Source organism: Periophthalmus magnuspinnatus, chromosome 8, assembly GCF_009829125.3.
Source record: "Periophthalmus magnuspinnatus isolate fPerMag1 chromosome 8, fPerMag1.2.pri, whole genome shotgun sequence".
In the NCBI taxonomy this organism is placed as follows: Eukaryota; Metazoa; Chordata; class Actinopteri; order Gobiiformes; family Gobiidae; genus Periophthalmus; species Periophthalmus magnuspinnatus.
In genome coordinates, this window is record NC_047133.1 from 2388735 (window position 1) to 2405541 (window position 16807).

At 42.1% G+C, this 16807-nt stretch overlaps 1 protein-coding gene across 1 annotated transcript in view; it reads left to right on the forward strand.

Annotated features, from left to right (window-relative positions):
- Positions 1-4778: 4778 nt before the first annotated feature.
- Positions 4779-16807, forward strand: part of LOC117374648 (myocardin-related transcription factor A-like) — a 33674-nt gene continuing 21645 nt past the window's right edge. Inside the window, exons 1-4 of the mRNA XM_055223765.1 lie at positions 4779-4916; positions 9163-9228; positions 14246-14301; positions 16681-16756. Of these exons, the coding sequence (XP_055079740.1) occupies positions 4787-4916; positions 9163-9228; positions 14246-14301; positions 16681-16756 (328 nt within the window). The 5' untranslated portion in view covers positions 4779-4786. The remainder of the gene's footprint in view (positions 4917-9162; positions 9229-14245; positions 14302-16680; positions 16757-16807) is intronic.

Consider the following 16807-nt stretch of genomic DNA (forward strand, 5'->3'; position numbering starts at 1 on the left):
ATCACTTTGACAGCTCAGATTTATGGAGCCGTGGTTTACAGGACGAGACAAGCGGAGCTCCAGTGTCTGTGTCTCCATGTTCATGCTGCTGATTTCTACAGTAATCTGCTGATGATCGTCGCTCGGACTGCACGGTTACTATGGCAACTGCATCTAGAGAGAGAGTCGAGATGCAGAAGTCCATCGTCCTCAGAGATTTGACATAATATAGAGTCAATCGAAGGTAAAATGTGGATGTTATCACTGCCCTGATCACATACATATACACACATTTATTTTATATTTTCACAATTTCCCAAATGTTCCATGATTTTCCCACATTAACAGACTTCTGAAGAACGTGTCCTCCAAAAACACACTTGGCTCTGTGTTTAAAGGGATTGTCTCCACCTTATGGCCAAAATAAATCCCGCATCCAGAACATCAGAAGATCCTATTTTCAAACGCAGAAGCTCTAAAGTTGAAGTGATTGCTGTTGGACGTCCATAATTAAAACCGTGTCATAGTTTATGTGGGAGTAAGCAGAGCCCACAGTGGCTGATCTGGGCTGAATTTAGAAAGTGCCCAGCTGTTGGTGCTAAACACAGTCGACAGGTTAAAAGCAAAGGGAGATGTAATATCAGCGCTGGGATCAGGGGCAGCGACGACACGTGAACTGAAGACATTGGCTCGAGACACAAGGAGAGATTAATTCAAGAAAATGCAACGACACACAGACCAGATCAGACTCAGATTTTCACATGTTGCACAGGAGGGAAATTTGCTGCCGTTATTTTTATTAATGTGCGGAGAACAAAAAGCATCGTTACAACTTTTTCTGTCGGTAAATTTCCTCTGGGCTTGGGCTGGATCAATAGTTAATAACTGTTTGTTTTGGGGGAATATTCCACTGTGGCCCCTGGATGGAGATGGGTCATTTAAACATTATTTCCGAGGGGTGTTTTACCTGTGTCTGAAGTGCTGTCACCTCCAGGAAAACTTTAAAATACTGCAGCGTTTTGTAATTTCTCAATGAGTTTGTATCTTGTAATTGACTTATTAATAATTCCATTTGTTGAAGTAACATCTGCAGTGTCTCGAAATGTGATCGGATCTTTGTAAAAGTTCAAACAATTGACCCTAAATCACTTCAGCGCGACTGGAAATACAATTAAATCATGATCTCAGCCCTGTTTCTATTTACTGCAGCTCAAACGTGGACACTTTCACGCTCCAGTCGTCCTCTGAGCGAATGACAGTGAAGCGCGAACTTTCAGAAGACGCCGGCGACTTTATCTACGTCTTAAAGGCCAACGGAAAAATCCAAACTGTGCGTGAATCGTGATAGAATCTAAATTGTGATTTCCAAACAAACACGCAGCACGCTAACTACTTCGCCGCGTCTCAAAGCTAACGGCCGCTTTTATTCGAATCAGAAAACGTAAAATAAACAACCTATTAAAATAAATCAAATAAAGACGACCTGAGTGTTTTTATATGTGGGATACTTCAGTTTGCGGCGCCGTTTTAATGTTTATTATACCTCAGAATTAGCATTAGCGTTAGCATTGAGTCACAAACACAAGTGTCTCTGGGGAAGTTTTCATTTTATTTGTGTTCAACATGTGACAGTGACATCCACCTGCTGCTCCCTGTCCACTCTCTGACCCCCTGACCTCTGACCCCTAACCCACCCACAGCTCCCTGTATGACCCTAACCTCTGACCTCTGACCCCAAACCCACCCGCAGCTCTCTGTCCACTGTCTGATCTTTAAATGTTCTTTTTTTTATTTTATTTTAGCATGACTCTGCAAACACCTCATGGAGATAAAACTGGACAGGAAGTAATGACGCTAACAGGAAGTAATGACGCTAACAGGAAGTAGTGATGCTAGCAGGAAATAGTGACGCTAACAGGAAGTAATGACGCTAACAGGAAGTAGTGACGCTAGCAGGAAATAGTGACGCTAACAGGAAGTAATGACGCTAACAGGAAATAGCGACTCTAACAGGAAGTAGTGACTAACAGGAAATAGTAACGTTAACAGGAAATAATGACACTAACAGGAAGTAGTGACTAACAGGAAGTAGTAACGTTAACAGGAAGTAGTGACGCTAACAGAGAGGCTGAGGGCGCTGTTGTGCACAAATACAAACGTGAACTAAAATGTTTAATTGTATTTATTTATTTCTGTACAGATTTTTTACAATATTTTAGGGTCAGGGGTATAAAGGAGTTTCAGTTTTTTGTTTATCGTGATATTTTTCTTTAGCTAAAGCCTAAATCATGCTTCAAAACGTGCCATCGCGACAGTCCCACACATGCCTGAGATTATTACTTTATCTTTACGTCGTAGCGTCTTATCTGCTCAAACACAAACACAAACACTCACACACGACTCAAATCCTCGCGCTGGATCATTTTTGTCATCACGAGCGGCGGCGTGTCCAGTTTAATTCAAACAGACAGCGGGGAAATGTGGAGCTTCAGTTTTTTTCACCTTCAAAGAGCCTCCAGTCACCTCCAGAGCCGCGAGGATTATCTGACGCAGCCGGGACGGGACTTTAATAATGGAGATGAATGAACGTGTCAATGGAAAGGAGCGGTGCATGTTCTGCTATAGAATCTGACAGACGCACAGGGACCAGGGGTTTACCGTTTTCTCCCCGACAAAACCCACGACGTCGATGAAACGTTCTGCACCGACAAAGACGCCTACGAAGGTTTGAACTTTGAGAGAGTTTAAACGAGAGAGAAATGTGAGAAAATGTTAACGCCTGTGTGAGAAAAGTGTATAAAGTGTGTGGTGAGGGGTTTTACAGACAAAAACATAGAGAATAATGTACAAAATAAAGCTGATTTCGCCTATTGCGGGTTATTTTTAGAATGTGACCCTCATCGATGCTAACAGTTATGGCAGCTAATTTGGAGCCAAGTCCTGACCTCGATTATTGTAGCGACCAAAGAGCCAATCAGGAGCGAGGCTGTTGAAGGTAACGCCTGAGCAACGCTGTCAATCAAACCTGTTGCTAACGCTAACTGGAGTTTATATGTTGATTTACGGACAAAATAGTGAAATAAAAACCCCAGGATCATGTAGAGCGCGTTAATACGAACATTTAAGACCAAAATGACGAGTCTGACAGCAGCAGTTACAGAGAGAGGACACAGTTTTTCAATAGAAAGTGAATTGGAGTCAGAGTCGATGGAGCCGGAAGTGCACGCATGATCACTTCCTGTTTACGCGGTGGCTAGCGGGTTAGCTAGGTCCATTTACATAAACAGTCTATGGCGTGTACTTGTCCTGATAAACCTCAAAATCATCCAAATCTATTCAGGAACGTTCCATTTCTGTCCTGTAAATGTGACTTTTTTTAGTATCGACACCTGCTCAAATTAGTTTCTAGTTTCGTTTTTAATTTAGTATCGATTCATATCTGCCAGCGACTTTATCTACGTCTTAAAATCCAAACTGTGCATGAATCGTGATAGAATCTAAATTGTGATTTCCAAACAAACACGCAGCACGCTAACTACTTCGCCGCGTCTCAAAGCTAACGGCCGCTTTTATTCAAATCAGAAAATGTAAAATAAACAACCTATTAAAATAAATCAAATAAAGACGACCTGAGTGTTTTTATATGTGGGATACTTCAGTTTGCGGCGCCGTTTTAATGTTTATTATACCTCAGAATTAGCATTAGCGTTAGCATGACATGATTTCTAGTTTCGATTTTAATTTAGTATCGATTAATATCTGATTTTCGATACTTTTTACGATGCTAAACTGAAGTGGAAAACGTTTCAAGTTGGTATCGAATCAGGAAAGACCTTTAAAAAAGTTCACCACAGCGACTTTTCACTTCCTTCCTGTACATCTTTTTTTTTTTTAAACCCATAAAATTCACCTTGACGTGGCTTTTCACAACTCAACTCAAAACTGACAAAACAAACAGAAACTTTTCGCAGTTCGCCGCTGACGGAGACTCGTGTTTGTGCGGGGAGGGGACAGTGATTCTTTTTTGGAAACTCGGGTGAAGCGGCGGCGCGGTGTGTGACTCTACGGCGGCGCTAAACGAGGAGAATGCACGAGGGAGGGTGGGTGTTTTGAAGTGCGAGCGTGGCCTGCCAGCGTCTGTCAGCGGCGTGGGCGGCTAAAGTGAAGCAGCAGCTGCCACATGGAGCTGGATCAGGGTTTCACCGCCGCCCGTGACGTGTGGACAGGACCTCCACGCCGCGCAAACAAATACACATGTTTTTGAGAGATAAAAATGAAATATAATGACATTTATTTGATATGTTTGGTTAATCCTGCACTGTTTGACACTCCAAATAAAGCAGAAATCCTTATGTTTCTTAGTAAAAAGTAGTTATTTTCTGTTAATCTTCTTAAATCTGCACTTTTAACTAACAAAACACATTTATTTGACTTATTCCTCGTTTCACACGTTGGTTTATACGTTTGTACGCTCCACATTTGCTTGTCTTCTGTTTTAAATGTGCCATGAACCAAGCGTCTGCCATGTGTCACATAAACCCCGCCCCCTTTTTCCTGTTTCAGCCAATCAGCAGCGACCTGGATGAGTGGGTCCTGAAGTTTACCTCCCCTGTATTTCAGCCGGACACGAAACAGCAGGAGAAAGACTCGGATGGTCTGGTCTTATGTCTTACGTTGATCTAAGAATCTCAAATCGTCAGTATTTCGGACACGTTTTGAGGAAGTTTAAACGCTTTGGCCGATTTTTGACTGGAGATTGTGATATTTTCAGCGTTTTAATTTGTTTCTTTCGGGTTTGAATCGCGCCATGCTGAAACACCTGCCTCGCATCCACATAGAGCCCGCCCCCTTCGGCTCTCAGCCAATCAGGAGCGAGATGGACGGGAAAGCCGCTCGGTTTGAGTTGGAGCGGCGGGCGTGCCAGAGTCTGCGGAAAGGTGGGTCGAATGTTGAGAAGTTTCGACGTGTTTTTGGTTTTATTTTTGCGTTTTATTCTCCGTCCGGTGATAAACTCTCCCGCTGCAGCTGCGTTTAGCCGTCGACCTTTAGCCCTTTAGCTCCGAGAGGTTTATTTTCACGATGCAGGTGTCAAATGGAGGGAATAGTTGGACGAGTAGAGCACACACACACACACACACACACACACACACACAGACGCACAACACACACACTTAGACTCAACAACCTTAAAACTCTGCACTGAGGAGCATCTAAAACCTTCCGCCGCTGAGTTTTGACCTACTTTTTTAATGCCACGCTGCGGAATATTCAAGGCAAAGCAATGCCATCTCCACGGAGACAAGTCAACCCTCAGCGTACCGCAGAAAAGTTACGCGTCGACGCTTTAATTTGAGCAGTTATGACTAGTATCAACGTGTTAAAATGACTTGATCACATTTGTTTTCAAAAATATTTCAGACAAATTAAATATTTTTCCAAAGTTTCTCTCTTCAAACTTGATTTTTTTTATTTATTTGAAGTTTATTTTAAGGTCAAAAATATTAAATTATGCATGAAATTAGGTCAAGGTAAAGTTGAAATCGTGTTGGAACGAGCGACGCGAGAAAAACAAGTGTCCGGGATGTGTATTTTGTCACTTATTTCATCACAACGGAAGAGTTACCACAACTTTTACTCAAGGAAAAGTACTTTTACTCTCGAAAATATATATTACCCGTGCAGTAAAGTAGAGTATCAACAACTTATACTCTCGAAAATATATATTAGTCACGTAGAAGTAAAGGCGTGGTGTCGGAAAAACCACTGCGTACAATTTACAAAGTTCAGTTTCTTTAAAAAGTGACTCAAGTGAAGTGAGTAGTATCGACTTGGACGGACGTGTGTGTGTGTGTGTGTGTGTGTGCGTCAGAGGGCTGTGTGTGGTTACAACATGGACACAAATAGAGCGGTGACACAGACGGGAGGCGGGTCGGGTGGAGCGTGAGGGAGAGAGAGGTCAGAGGTCAGCCTTAGAAAGAGAGCGTCAGGTTCATCAAGTGCAGCAGCAGCTCTAATGTGAAAACATGTGGCACTTTACTCTGGGAAATTGGACACGCTGGACGCTTTTTGTAGTAATTTAAGACCTTCCTATTAATACACAGAGTACTACAAGAAAACAGCTAGTAAGTGGGCTACTTTGAGCATTAATCTGTGCATTAATTATCACATTAAGTAGTTTTTTTGAGGCGCTTTTGATACGTCGCGTGTTGCCAAAAGTGCTGCACAATTAAAACCGTTCCCTCGCATCGCCCACGCACAACAACGAAGGAGTTTGTAGTACAGCTTTGAGTTTACACAATAAACGTTTACAGAATACGCACTTTTTCGATATAAAATGTGAGCGAATCTCCTCGTTTTTCAGATGGGAGTGATTGACAGGTGGATTAGCGAATCAGGAGCAGGCACAGTCCCAGCGTATCGAAACAAACACGGCTGCTAACGAGGAAAAAATTGGGAAAAACGTTACGGATTTCTGCAGGATCAGGATGCGCTGTGTTAGTCTGAGGTGAGAGGAGAGGGCGGTTTTGTTTGTAAATGATTAAAAAAAAACAAAAAACGATGAGCTTTGTCGTTTCAGCTGCTTCACCGATAAAAACGAATCTGATTGTTTTGTTTTTGGCTCGAGACGCGACGCAGACGCAAAAACACGGAGCGATATCACTCTACGCGGCGTAATACTCTGCCGTTTTATGATACAGCTTTACGTTACAGCTCTATATTCGAAATTATGATGAAACTTAAAGCGCACCGTGTAACTTTTCTGGCTTGTCTCCATGGAGATATTATTACTTTGCCTGGAATGCGACGCCACTTCGCCAAAGTCGCAAACAAAACCGCGCAAAGTAAGAACACACGCTTTTCGAGACCTGTAATTGTATAAACGCAGCACGGAGAAGGTTAATGTCGCACCGTGGAACATTCCAGGCAGCGTTTCCACGGAGACGAGCCGGCAAATGGCGTCTAACCCTTTCCCCCGCGCGAAAAGCTACATCTGCCGCAAAGCGTTGTCGTTTAGCGTGTACTTCAACACACTTTCAGCTCTAATCTGATCTAATTCAGTCGTCCGCTCACGTCGTCGCCTCGTAGACACAGCCGTCCGTCAGCGTTAGCGCAAGGAACGGCTAAGCGTTTCCCCCGTGCGCGTGCGGTAAACGGTTAGCGACCTTCTTCTTCTCTCATCGTCATCAGTTTGAGGAGTTATTATCACAGGTGGGCGATGGCGTGTGCACGAGGCGGCCCGCTGCAGCTGTGGTCCCGCGGCTCACGTTACCTCCGCTGACAGAAGGTGTTAGCCGTTAGCCGTTAGATGTTAGCTGTTAGATATTAGCCGTTAGATGTTAGCCGTTAGCCGCGACTCCCGGTACAAAGGAAGCATCAGCACATTGTCAGGTTTTGGCACGAGCGGTTTGAAAGTGAGAACGTTTTTGTTTGCAGAAATAATTAGGTCACGGGTTTGGGTTTATAAATCGTAACATCCTCCATCCATTCATCCATTTTCTTCCCAGACTTCCCTCACCCCAGACACGTCCTCCACCTCGTTACACTGTATTCTGCTTTAAATTGTGGTTTCAATTCTTTTAGAGATGAGACTAAAGCTTCTTTTATGAGATCTGAATCTTTAGGATCATTTCATTCCAAAGACTCATGTAAAAAAAAATTATTTATATGAGAAAAACCTCATTTTATCAACAAATGAATCACGTGTGTTTAAAATGGTTAAAAGTGTGCGTGCGTTTACCCTCTGGAATTATGACCATCTAAATAAAACGTTGCACAACAATTAAAAATAATTGTGCACACATTTCTTGATTGCGTCACCTCCTTCTGCTTCTGCGCTGGTTCTTGTGTTTGTTCAATGTTAATCTGGATAAAAATGCGTCAAAACTAGAAAGAAAAAGCTCCGTCTCTTTCCAAAAATGAGATCTGGTTTCAGTTGTTCACATTCAGGAACCGTTTTCCATAGAGCCGACTCATTCACGAATGTCACGTCACTAAAATCTTTTATTACAACCATTTGACTGGTCAGAGTAAACTAATAATCTGTGAAATATTGACCTAAATATGTGTTTAATTTACAGGATAAGCACTAAAGGAAATGTGTCATAAAAAGATAAATACATGTTTTTCTGAATATTTGGACAGGAGCTGGAGTTAGATTCACATCAGAGAAAGAGAAAAGGAAAGGAAAAGTAACAAAACATGATGGAAAATTTAAAAATGAAAGTTATAATTTATTAAAAAGGAATGTTAAAGTAAAAAAGTAACAAAAAAAATCAGTGTACAGCAGAAAGGAGCACAGCTAAAACCAAAACTAAATTCCAGAAACACAAAAAACAAACCGATCTCAGAACTCGCCAACAGAACCCAGCAGCCCGGAGCGGCAGGGGGCGGGGCCTTTTGAGGCGTGGCAGCTGCAGGTGGAGGTCCAGGAGTGGCCAGGCTCTAGGGCGTCGGACCAATCAGCGCAAAGAGCCCAGCAGCCAATCAGGAGCCAGCTCGTAAACGATAAAACAACAGGAATCAGCAGCAGTGACGACACATCCGGCTGTAGGGGGCGCTGGAGGTTTGGGCCGTAACTGCGTCGTCATGTTTAGAACCAAAATTCCAAATAAAAACATATAAATGAGACGTCATGTGGAATGTTTTTTATAATTAAAAACTTGTGCTGCGTCGTTGATAATGACGCAAATTTAAAGGACTTTAGAATTACTAGAATATTTTTGTTTTGTTGTGTTTTTTTTATGAACGAATATTACCAAAACAGGACTGAACTTTTGACATGACGCACATTTATTTTCCTCTATTTGGTGAGAGATTATATGTAGGAGTTTATTGTCAGTACAAATGGGAAAGGTGGTATATTAAACTCTGTACACGTCTCTTACGTCTTTAAAATTTAACAGTTATGTCGTAAATATAGAGAATCAAAATGGCTGCTTACGTTGCACTTTGGGTGAGACGAGAAATAAACCATAAACCTTAAACAGTTTTTTTTCCTTTCGATTTTTAGTACTTTATTTATTTTTATTGTCCTTTCATGACCTGCCAATATAAAATCCACACTTAAAATGAAAAGCAAACTATAACAACAACTTTTTAACATAGATCTGCTTTTTATTTCAGTAAGTGTGTAATAAATGAATAAATAAATGGATAAATAAATAATAATGTGTGTTTGCGCAGTCCTCCAGCTGAAGCTCCAGCAGAGAAGAACCCGAGAAGAGCTGGTCGGGCAGGGAATCATACCACGTAAGGAACCCGACACTCGCCCACGCTGCGAATATCATTTCAAAATAGAACAGGAACCAATCCAGAGTTTAAAAATATCTCCTTTCTAAATGTAACTGTAGGGTTCTGATCGCAGCTCGATTTTCAGGATTCAGCACGAGAAAAGTACAGTAACATCTGTCAATTTAAAATGAAATGGTGAATGAGTGAAATCTACAAATGCGTCTATACTGCACTTACATAACTCCAAATATATAAAGGTTATTGCCGTAGAATTACACTAATAAGGTTTAGTTTTTGTTTTGTCTGCGCTAACACAAAACTGCTAATTGTCATGACACCGTGGAACTTTTATTTGGACAAAATAAACTAAAACAGAGCATTTTTATGACTGTTCTGAGAGTCGATTGGTTGAAAGCAGGGCCGGTTCAGACTTTAAGCAGAATGAACAGCTGCCTAGGGCCCCGAGGTCAGCAGGGGGCCCCAAAGAGCCTAAACATTTACATTGAAAATAATATATCAGACACAGCAGCGTAAATATCCCTCGAAAGCAATTACATTTGTTTTATATCTATAGTAGTAAAATATCTACTGCGGAATCCATTTGTTTTTGAGTCGGGCAGAGGTGAGGGCAGCTCTGTGTTTACGCCGACGCAAGGACCCGACATAATGTAAATGTAAGAAACACTGTCACAACTGGAACACATTAAAATCCACCAGAAATGAAGAAAAAATGTTGAAAAATCTTGCGTTCTGTCCTTGTGACTGTGGTAGTTTTTAATAATAATAATAATAATCCATTTTATTTGTATTGCACTTTACATTTCAGATAAATCTCAGCGCGCTACAGACACAGAAGAAACATATAAAAACATTATAAATCAGAAAAGGTAATAAGCATTTAAAAAGACATTACAATTTACATTTGCAAACGTTAAATAATTAATAGCAGTAGTAATAACAAGTATAATAAGTAGTTTTTGTGTCATTGTGGCAGGAGGGGGCCCCAGGGACACATTCAGCTTAGGGGCCCCCTGAAAGCTGGAGCCGGCCCTGCGCGAAAGGTAAAGGACAGACTTATACACACAGTAACTTTATAAACAATAAAAACAGACTCTATCTCAACTAGAGCTACACGAATTTGACAAAATATCAAATTGCTATTTTTCTGTCGACCGTTTTTCGTGTTTTTATTGTGGAATTCTCTTCAAAATCCACAAATTCACACAAAATTCTTGGACACTCGGGTAAAGACTGAAGCATAAACTGTAAAACTAACCTCAGAATAATGTGGTGTATTTCAGAACACGCAGCGACACTTCACAGGTTTAATATATCAGAGAGACGTGGTGTTATGTTTGTACAGGGCAAGTGTTGTTACTTCAATATCCGCAGTATTTTGGTAATTTCGACGTTGCAAATTTCTAATCTAAATTTGATTCCGCTGACGTCCGTCCTGCAGATCTGAGCTCAGACGTTTAATAAAAGCATCAGCTGCATTAAATCACGAAAACACAGACTCTACTGGACACGAGGAGGAAAAACTGTAAACTTTAAAATAATATTACTCAAGTAGAAGTAAAAAAGTACTGCTCAAATAATAGTAACTTAAAGAGTAACTGTTGGTGCGTAACATCTGATTTATGATTTGAAGTTAATGCAGTTTGAAGGAGAAAATGTTAAATAATTAAAAGAAAATCTGGTAAAAAAAAATCTGGAGACGCAAAACTTACAGTGGGAAGAGTCGCCCAGACGTTTAGTGACGTAAAAGTACTGATACTTCAATGAAATATTACTCAAGTACGAGTAAAAGTACTATTTAAATCAGTGTATCTTTAAAAGGTTACTTGCTGCTCTCCTCTCTCTCCCGTCTCACCTGCCTCTTTGTCCCATTTTCATCAAACTGGAATTTTCATCCAAGACAAAACCAATCCCACGTTTTCCGACCTGGAATATCATCGCTCTGAAGGAAGAGAAAACACCGGAAAGACAGAGCGTTTTAGAGAGATTTAGGTCAGAGGTGAGAGAGGAAAGAGAGACAGAGAGGAGTGAGAGAGAGAGGGATGAGAGAGAAAGTGAGAGAGATGAGAGAGGGGTGAGACAGAGAGGAGTGAGAGAGAGAGGGATGAGAGAGAGAAGGATGAGAGAGACAGGGGTGAGACAGAGAGAGGGATGAGAGAGAGGGGTGAGAAAGAGAAGTGAGGCACAGAGAGGGATAAGAGAGAGGGTTGAGAGAGAGAGGTGAGACAGAGAGAGGAATGAGAGAGAGGGGTGAGAGAAAGTGAGAGAGAAATGAGAGAGAAAGGAGTGAGTGAGAGAAGGGTGGGACAGATGGGTGAGAGAGAGAGGAATGAGAGAAGGGTGGGACAGAGATGGGTGAGAGAGAGAGGAATGAGAGAAGGGTGGGACAGAGATGGGTGGGACAGAGAGGGGTGAGAGAGGAGTGTCCCTCGGGGGCTCCTCACCTCCAGCTCTGCCTCAGGTTTAATCCGACAGTGAAATAAAATACAGTGAGTTTAAGAAACACCTCCTGGTTTAAGTTTGTCCTGTGTGAGGCAAAAACTGCCACAGAACTGAAAGAGGAAGAGGTTATGTGTTTGTTTTATATATATATTTTATTTTAATAAACGTGTGAGCTCATTTCTTTGATAAACTTTGATAAATATTTTGTATTGTATTTGATCTCGTGTCGTCTCTGACATTAGTGTTTTGAACAATTAAAGGAAAAGTGTGATAGATTTATATTTTAAATTACATAAGTGCAACATTTATTCTTGATTATTGAAGCGTTTGACAGGATTTGGCTCAGCTGTTCATGTAATAGTTTGGTGTTTTTTTTTGGTTCTGAAGACAATGATCCAAACAGACGAATGAGCTGCAGCGTCTGTATTTTGATTTGTCCACAGTGTGTCCCTGTTACACAACAATTCCAGCTGTAAAAGAAGAAGACGACGGGCTGCAGTTTGACACAAATGACTTATTTTTACCCTGGAAGACTGGGGGGAAAATATGGAATAGCAGTTTTCCTGAAAAGCTTTACGATCAGGTTTTAATAATAGTGTTCAGAAGTTCACATTTTAAACTCATCCAGAAGAATTAATTGAAAAACTCGAGCTAAGACTAAAGACTCAGATGTGTTTAAGGACATTCTGTGCAGATCTGAACCACAGCGTTTAGACATTTTGTTGTTTGTGGAGAAAATAATGACACTCCAGATATTGCAGCCGTTGCGATTTGCTAATTGCGTCCGTCCAAATTGCGACTTCAGAACGATTAATCTTCCAGGACTTTATCAATATCTGCTGTTTCTCGCATTCGAGCTGCGTTTGCTCCGGTTACTGCTCCATCCATCTGTCCATAGACACGAGCCGCAGAGACGCAAATGTCAAGCCGTTATCTGTAGAATTTATTCATATAATCTCTAAAGTGCTGCTTGTCAAAAAGAGATATTTTAGTGTCAAAAAGAGACATTTTATTACACTTTTTAGACAGATGGATACAGCCGTAAAAAGACGAAAAGCTTCAGATAAAATGCGACGCGAGACAGAGAAAAAAGTACAACACCGTGTCCGCGATCCGTGCTCCTCCAAGTTTTTAAACGACCTCAACGTACGTTATATATAGTTGTGTTTTGTTTCATGACACGCAAACGCTCCGTCCCACCTCGTGATGTCATCAGGTGGTGATACAGGAAGTGCTCCACCGTGTTTTTAACCTCCACACACCTTCATTTCAGCTCCGGTTTTATCGATCTCCAGCACTGAATTAAAAGGTAAAAAATAAATAAATAAAGGAGCTGTTCACTTGAAAACTAACACTTGATGACATCACAAGGTGGAACGGCACATTTTGAGCTTTGGAGATGTTACAGACGAATATAAAGTTACTCAAACGTGTGTGAATGAGACAAAAACACCAACTCCAGGTCTGTTTTTTGAGGACGGAACATCATTATAACCTATTAGTTCATTTTGTGTAACATCGGACCTTTAAAGTTCAGACACGTTGTTTTGAACCTGATATTTTTTTCATTTGATTATGTAAAACAGCTCGTATGTGAGACCAACGTTCGCTGTCCACATCTAGCACTTACGGAGCGTTTTATTCACTGTGAAACCATCATTAGCATGCTAGTTGTTGTTAGCATTACTATGACGGTAAAGTTTGGCCTCAGAGTTGTAAAAAGCTCATTGCAGTGAATTATGACGCTCAAAATCCTCCAAAAATGTGACGGAGAAACACATTTAAACAGCTGCTGGACAGTTTTTCACTCTTTTAAAAGTTAGATCGGGCGACATCTTTAAAAGTTTTCATCCTAACCTCTGCTGTCACTGTTGAACTTACCTAATTTAAGCGATTAAACAACAAAATCCGAACGTCGGTTGTGCAAAAATGAAGCACCACATTATAACCTGTTATTAATGTCCCTGAATGAGGCTTTCTCTGGGATGCCCTCCTCGTTCTACATTATATTTAAAAGTCACAGGAGCCCAGGGGCCGTGAGGTTTGCAGCAGCTTTAATCTCTGCCTTTTGCATAATTACAGAGTCACAGAAGTGTTATTTAAGTCTTTTGTAATAGCCGGGCCCACTCAAAAATACGACTGGTGGAGCAGAAACCCCGCGGAGTTCATTCCAGAGTTGATATTTGAGTCTTTTAACGCTGCCTGGTAATTGGATCACTATGGCACAGACTCCAATGCACAAAAAATATGAAATACGAACATGAAACACACTTTTTTCTGTTAAATTAAGGTTGATTTTTGGCGTATGATCTGAGGTGTTTCAAGCAAATGGCAGATTGGGCAAATACAACAACCACTAGGGGCCCTCAAAGCGAAATATTTCACACTATTTACTCTCATTAGCAGTGATTTAGCTTTAAAGACGCTGCCTGATTCGCTTCCAAGAAATACTTTATTGTCATTTGTGAAAAAGGAGACTTAAATGAGATGTTTTTCACGGCTGGTCAACACATTTCTGATACTATTGTGATCCGCAGGAAGCTTTTTAACCCTCCACATGTTTTTCTGTGTCCAGCTCTGAAGAGTTCGGCCTCTTTCTACGAGCAAAAACGGAGTCTCGAACGTGCACGGGTGAGTGATAAACACAAAATGGCCGCGTTACACGAGGCAGAGCGTAGATAAAAGGCTGAAAAATGTCATCTTCTGTCGTAATGTCTGAGGGATTAAAGACGCAGACTCGGAGTAAAGTTTTAGCAGAGTTTAGTACAAACAAAAGGACGTGAATGGTGGGTGGAGGAGCGGGTTGTAGGAGCTGGGTCGAAGGCTGAGGTGCAGGAAACGAGATCTGGAGAAAAACGAGAAACACAAACTGAGAAATATGATCATAACTACAAAAAAAAGAACTGTATGACGGAGGATACACTGACGATCTTGCAGCGGGCGGAGGATCTTTGGTCACTTTGTCCTCCAGAGTTCGAGGCTTGATTGTTGATTGGCTGCAGGTGTGAAGTGGGCGGTGCCAGACTCTCCTCTCAGCTCCAGACACCGAAGAGAGGAGGAAAGACAGCACAGAAAACACAAACAGACCGGGATCTTGACACTTTATTTCCATTTACCACATCCCAGCAGTGTTACAGCTTAAAAATAAATATAAAGTGTATTCAAATATTGAGGAGTGTCATGATCCTGCCCGTCCTGTCACCCGTTGTTACCCCTCCTCGTCTTGGTCATGTGTCTGAGCGTGGAGCTGGGGCGGAGAGCTGTCTCCTCCCGTGCACACCTGGAGCGGATTCCCAATCAGCCGCACCCGGGGACCTGGGAGGAATAAGAGGAGCCGGGACCTGACACTCGGCGCCAGATTGTCCGCGTACCTCAGTGATCCTGCTCCCCTGCCTCTGATCCAGCTCCTCCCTGCCGGTTACTGTCCGCCCCTTCTCTGACTACGCTCCGCTCACCTGTTCCTGCTCCCTGGACCCTGCTCTATTCTGCTGGTGTTGTCCGTCCTGCCCCTGTCTCCATCTCCCACGCCCCGGGACTACGACTCACGCCCTGGTTCCTGGTCGCATTTGTTTTATGCCACTGTGGAACATTATAACCTGTCGTAACATCTGACAGGAGGGACCACAAAGACAGAACTCAGGGAAAGGTTTAACAGTGTTTATTTACAGGAATGCAAGTGCAAAATTTACGGTAGATCAGTCGGTGAGTCGGGAGCGGGAGGTTTGCTGTGGGACAGGGGTAGAGCGAGAGGAGCGGAGTCTGAGACGGGACGGACTTTACTGGTAGAGAAGAGCAGGGTCTGGTGAGGAGCAAAAGTATCCAGTTTAGCAAAGTAAAAAAAAAAAAATCGCAAAAACATGAACTGAGCCGAGCAACGAGCACCACAGAGATACACGGACGATCTGGCGCCGAGTGTCAGGTCCTGGCTCCTCTTATCCTCCCCGGGTGCAGCCGATTGTAGATTAGCTCCAGGTGTGTGTGGGAGGAGCCAAGATGTCCGCCCCAGCTCCAGGCTCAGACACAGAAGGGAGGGGAAAAAGAACAAAAAGGGGCGGGACAGACTGGGATCATGACATAACCAAAGAGCGAGGAGGAGGAAGAGGAGGAGGAAGAGGCGGAGGAAGAGGCGGAGGAAGAGGAGGAGGAAGAGGCCCTTGTCCAGGCTAAATAACAGTCGGGTTTGTGGGGATTCAAAGATTCAAAGTTTTATTGTCATATGCAAAGTAAAGACTCACTTTGCTGATCACACTGGACACCAAGAGTAGATAAAAATTAAGTATAAAATAGATAAATAATAAAATAAAGAGAAGCATTTAAAATATAATCAAATAGAAACATAATCTTTACAAAAAATATAGACAATATGCTACGTATATATTCGCAGATAATTTGCAATATAAGTTTTTTGTGCTACTGTCAGTAATAAAAACAATGTGCAAAGATGGTTGATAAAATGTGCAAACAGGAAGTGCAAACATTCAAGCCGTCACATGTCCAACTGTATTTTCACAGATAAACTTAACAGTCGGTCGCGTTGTGTAGTTTTTCAGTGCAATAAACACAACAAAAATGAAACACGCTTTTAGTTTAGTCGATTTTCGAGGCAAAATAGTTACGCACTGTGGCTTTTGTTACGTCGCCGCTCGTGACTGCAACAAAGGACACGACAGAAAAGGTTTTAACCTCTGCTGAAGCGTTTATTCGGTTAGGTACAATAAATCTGTGCAAATACTGCTAAAGTGCTGGACCCTAGTGCCTCCGGGTCACCTCCAAAAACACACACATTATTATTATTATTATTAAAAATATGACACAACAGGAGCCGTGACACTTTAACACATGAGCTGAGGGAGCCTGATTTATAGAGAGTATAAAGAGTCTGTGAGAACTAGAAAAAATCTGAGACGCTTTTATTTCGACCTAATTGCATATGTGTCTTAGTTTGGCACAGTCCTGTTTTACAACTGTGTGTGTCGTGTGTGTCGTGTGTGTCGTGTTTGTCGTACGCAGACAGAGGACTACCTGAAGAGGAGGATCCAGCGGCGTCCCGAGCGTGCAGAGCTCATCAGAATGCACATCTTGGAGGGTGAGGGACACGTCGTGACCCTGTCTGTCCACGCCGCTCCTGCTGACAGGC